The 4909-nt window shown below is 49.3% G+C and overlaps 1 protein-coding gene across 1 annotated transcript in view; it reads left to right on the top strand.

Annotated features, from left to right (window-relative positions):
• Positions 1–4909, top strand: part of LRSAM1 (leucine rich repeat and sterile alpha motif containing 1) — a 55096-nt gene that overhangs the window by 10059 nt on the left and 40128 nt on the right. The window contains exons 7-8 of the mRNA XM_025203003.1: positions 6–25; positions 3432–3516. Coding sequence (XP_025058788.1) covers positions 6–25; positions 3432–3516 — 105 coding nt within the window. The remainder of the gene's footprint in view (positions 1–5; positions 26–3431; positions 3517–4909) is intronic.

Below are 4909 nucleotides of genomic sequence, written 5' to 3'. Positions count from 1 at the left end.
TATTGGTCAACTGACATTTCTCCAGGTAAAGTCTGTACAGTGTGAGTCTGGATTGTAGGACACTGTGAATATTGCTATTTATTATCAAATAGCACTGTGCCGGTTCCTTTTCATGCACTTGATTTTCACTACAATTGTCTTAGCTGTTGGAGAACAATATTAGTATGAGGTAAAGCAGGCACATAGCATCATTTTGTACCTGTTTAGCCCAGTGTAGCAGGGACTGGCCTTCAGACTGTCTGGGTCAAGTTCTAGTAATGTAGATACATCATAATAGTAAGCATATGCCATAAGCAGATAAGAGCTAAAATTCCCAGTCCTTTTGCTTCTTTAAAATACTGTGGTTCTGCAGTATCTATAGGTACAGTAGTGTGGACAGTCACAGTCTTGATGTGGCAAGTACATCTCTTTTGGCGTTCTATTTCTAGTGCACGGGTGGGCAAAATACGGCCCGCGGGCTGGATCTGGCCCGTGCGGCCATTCTAACTGGTCCGCGGGGCCCCTAAAAAAAATTTAGCAAATTAAAATTGATCTGTCCTTGGTTCCTGTCAAAGATGACAGGAACCAAGGGCAGTAGGACCCAGGGGAAGCCTTGGAGGGCTCCTTCAACAGCAGGCCCCGCCCCCCAGACAGAAGCCCCAGCAGGGGCTTCTGGCCTGGGATCACATGGCTGCCCCGATGTGGGAAGCTCAGGTAAGGGGGGGGTGTGGGGAAGGGCAAGGGACGAGCTGATGCTGAGTGTGGGGGAAAAGCAGTCCCTCGCCTGCCCTGTGGCTGGCGCCCTGCTGCTTGCAGCCTGTGTGGGGCTGCCTGGGCCAGCTCCCCCCTCTCCCTGTTGTGCATCCCAGCCCAGCTCCACAGACCCCTGCTAGCCTGCGCCCTGCTCTGGGCCCCACCGGTGCTGGCCTTGGGACATTGGTCCCAAGGCATTGAGACATTGGTCCCAAGATGGTGACCAGGGGAGCAGGGCACCTGTCAAGGGGCGGGGCTACCCATGTGGCCCTTGACAGCTTGCCACAACTTGGTAAGCGGCCCTCTGCCTGAAATAATTGCCCGCCCCTGCTCTAATGGAGGAAGAAAGCAAGTATCCTTCCATTTTCACAGTGTGCCCTTGCCCTAAAAGATGTTGGTATTCATTGAAATTTGTAGCTCCAGGAAGTTGGCAGGCATTCTGTGACAAGATCCCTTATGAGAACAAGAAGCTTGTCTCCTTGAAAAATAAGGAAAAACATAAAAAAAATTCAAGACTGCATACATTGTATGGGAAATAGAAGGGTCCATGAACATTGTGCAGCCCTATGAGAAACCTGCCTTCAGTGATGCTGAGGTCCCCTTTTCATAAACCATTGTGCAGGAAGCATTTAGCCTGAGGGACCAACTGCCTGCTCTGCTGGAGTCACGTGCTGTGTCCTTTGTGTGATTCTCTGGTGATGGAGTCAGGAATCATATTGCAGGAAGGAGTAGATATGTATCCGCATCTGCCAGAAAAACGGGGATTGTATTTTGCCTTACGCTCCAACTGAGAGCCCAGATAGTCTTCTCCAATAAACATGGAGATTTCTGTTAGTCTCAGATGAGAAGTGATGGTTGCAGTGCCTCTTGAAGACGAGGCTAACTTGTAACTAAAGTAACCGGGAAAATTAGGGGTGTACTGATAGAGATCTTGGGGGCTGATACCGATAGCCGGTTTTTAAGGAGCCAATCCAATTTCCAATACAGCTGCATGCATTTGGTAAGTCTGGTGTGGTGGAAGAGGATGGGGGAGGGAAGGGGCATTGGGGGTATAGATCAACACCCCTCACAGTGAGGGAGGGAATGAGGCTGGGGTAGACACTGCCCAGATGGGGCAAGGCAGGCACGGGACAGAGCTGCTGCTCATCTGGGGGTCCGGGGGGCAGCTCACGCCACTGCACGCACCCTGGGAGGGAAGGGGGGGGTGCCCTCTAGATCTGTACAGGGCAGCTGCAGGCTGGGGCTGGGGCCGTGCCAGGCTCTTCTCAGCAGGGGCTGGGCTTGGGGCAGGCGGCAGTGGCACTGGCAGGGGGGCTATGGGGGCGGCAGCAGCCACCCCAAATTTTGCCATAGCTCTCCCTCCCAGCGCCGTCACCTCCACCTGCCCAGTGCAGCCCCAGCTCTTCCCTGTGCATGGGGAGAGGTGGGGGTTGAACCCTGTGGCAGCACTGGGAGGGGGCTATGGCGGGGGCACTACGGCAAAATTTGGGGTGGTTGCAACCCCCTCACTTGTACCCCCCCCCGTCCCCGTCCCACCAAATCCGGGGGCACATGCCTCTCCTCCCCCCATGCCCACCCAGGGCATGCACAGCGGTGGGAACTGCCCTCCCCCCAAAGGAGTTGCAGCTTCATCCCGTACAAGTGCTTGCCCCAGTCCCGCTGCTCCCTCATGGCAGGGGGCATTGATCTGTGCCCTGCCCCCCCTTCCCTCCTCCCTTACCTTCCACCACAATGGATTTACCACCTGCACGCAGCTCTCCAAGCTGCCAAACTGTGCTCCTCGCTGCCTGTGTGCTGCAGTGCAGCTGCGTGCATGCACAGGCGTTTATCAGACAAATTATTGGCTGCATCGGGCCAGTTTCCGATACAGCCAATTGTCTTTGTATCGATGCTGATCCGATATTGGACCAATGTATTGGTGCACCTCTAAGGAAACTAGTGGTAAAAGATCAGTTCTTTTGGAAGTTCCTGTCTGATCTGAAGTTCCCCTCTGCCTGTTATATGATTCACAATAAGATGCTAGACAAAGCATGAATAAACCAAGTCTTGAATAAACCAGCAGCATTGGCAAATACTGGTAGTTCTGCTGGATTAAATACAGTAAGCACCTGAACACTCCAAGCCAGCTATGGGCTGTTATAGGTTAATTTGTCCTCAGCCTGTAGTTCAGTATAATGGTCTTCTGAATATATCTATAACAGCTCCACAAAGGGTACTGCTTCATCACACCCAACTGATTATAGCTTGTTGGCTGTGCCTCATGTGCATCTTCAGTGCTAGGACATTACTCATTAGCCAGCTTGCTTTTCTGCATGAAGGCAGATGGGCATTGTGCAATGACAAAAGGGATTTTTCCTGTGCTGTAAGTAGATTCAGTGCCTTGTTCTTCTCTCACCAGTAAACTGGGATCCCCATTGCTTAGGGTGGCCACACTGGGTCTAGTTTGTGACACGCAGCTCCGCAGGTCATTCAGCAGAACTGTGCTGTTAGAGACTGCTAGTAGAAAAATCCCTTCAGAGCGAGTCAGTGGGAATAGAACGACTAGGAAGTGGCTCTTTCCAAGAGCATTGTTGCCTGAACAACAGCTGCCTGAACTTATTTCCAAACTGTCCTCAGAGGCTTGTAGATGCTCCTAGCACAGCACAGGCAGGAAGACTTTCATCCTGAATCACTAAAATTCTTCTCTCTTAATATCCTAGGTCCTAAATATTGAAAGGAATCTCCTAAAATCTCTTCCACAGTCTATAGGGGACCTTGCCCAACTCCAGACACTCAATGTGAAAGGTATGCCAGGCTTTTCAAAATGGAGGGGGCCCATGCATGGTCATCTTAAGAGTTCAGGAGCTTGAAAGTCACTCCTACTTTGCATGCAGTTTACATATAAAAAAATATTTTTGCAACCTTACTTGCTCTGGTTGCTTCCTCATTAGACATGTACAGCCTGTTGCTTGTTCCAGTTCTTCAGCAATTAAAAACAGTCACCCTGCGCTCAGATTTTTCTCCCCAGTTACAGGAAGAGAGATGGGCACATTAGGTCTCCACAGTCTGCAGATAAGTCATGGGCTGCATTTTGGGTGCTGTGGCTTAGAAGGGATGCCATCCTTTAAAACTCCCAGGTAGAGGGGAGAAGGATCAAGCCAGTCTGGGTCTTCGGAGGGATGTAGATCCAGAGAACAAAGGAACTCTTGATTTGCTTTTGGTGACTTTGCCTCTACAGATGCTAGTAGGGACAAGCCATAGGAGGAAAGCCAACTGGCATTGGGTGGGATTGCAGGCTGTGCCTGGGGTCTGTGTGATCTGCAGGAAGGGGTGTTTGTTTCATACATTATCTGTCTCCTCAACCAATCACTTCCTGGATGTTATGGTCTTCTTATTTACATGCAACTCCCACTAACACTGAGTTTTTGTTAAATGAGCTTTGTGTGGGGCAATTCTCAAATGTAGGCACAAGGATGTTCTACACTAAGAGTGGGTCTTGGGAGAGCATCAGGCAAATCTTAGCTTGGATAGTCAACACAGATAAAACATTCACTGATTCTCTTAAATATTTGAGGGCTGGGACACACACACATACACACACACACACTTATAATTTGCTCTCCAATTATATTTCTGTTTACTGAAGCAGGCACTGGAAAAGCACTAGACTGGTTAAGTTTCCTGATAGGCAGTAGAAAGGGCCAAGAAGCAGTAAAATTGGCAGGTCTGCTTTAAACTGAGTACCTCAAGTTTTTGTTTAAAAGTGACAGTGCTGTTGGTGGAAGGTTCTTTGGGTGGGGAAGAGCTAGATGCTTTGGTAAGAGATGATTCAACATAGCAAGAGAAGTGAGGGGCTATAATTTTAGAAAGCACTTGGGGAAACTTGTTCCATGACATTATGTATAGCAGTAAGATAATAAGGGTTTGGCAACAGCATTTGAGTCAGTTGGGTGTCTAACAGGTAATCTGTGCTAGCTGACCTACAGAGTAGTCCCACCAGAACACAGGGCTCAAATAAGTGTACCAAAATAACCCTCTTAGAACTGTCTCCACAGAATAAAGGTCAAATTATAACTCTTCTTTGGGAAGTTTAGGCATTCCTCAAAGGAGACTTCAATAAAAGGGATAGATGCTGATATTAAAACAACTGGAAGGCATGGGAGGTTGAAGTACTGTTTGAGTGGGAGTTCAGTTCACC

Source organism: Alligator sinensis, unplaced genomic scaffold, assembly GCF_000455745.1.
Source record: "Alligator sinensis unplaced genomic scaffold, ASM45574v1 scaffold235_1, whole genome shotgun sequence".
Classification (NCBI taxonomy): Eukaryota; Metazoa; Chordata; order Crocodylia; family Alligatoridae; genus Alligator; species Alligator sinensis.
The sequence above is the reverse complement of the archived record's forward strand: the minus strand, read 5'-3'. Positions and strand labels throughout refer to the sequence as shown.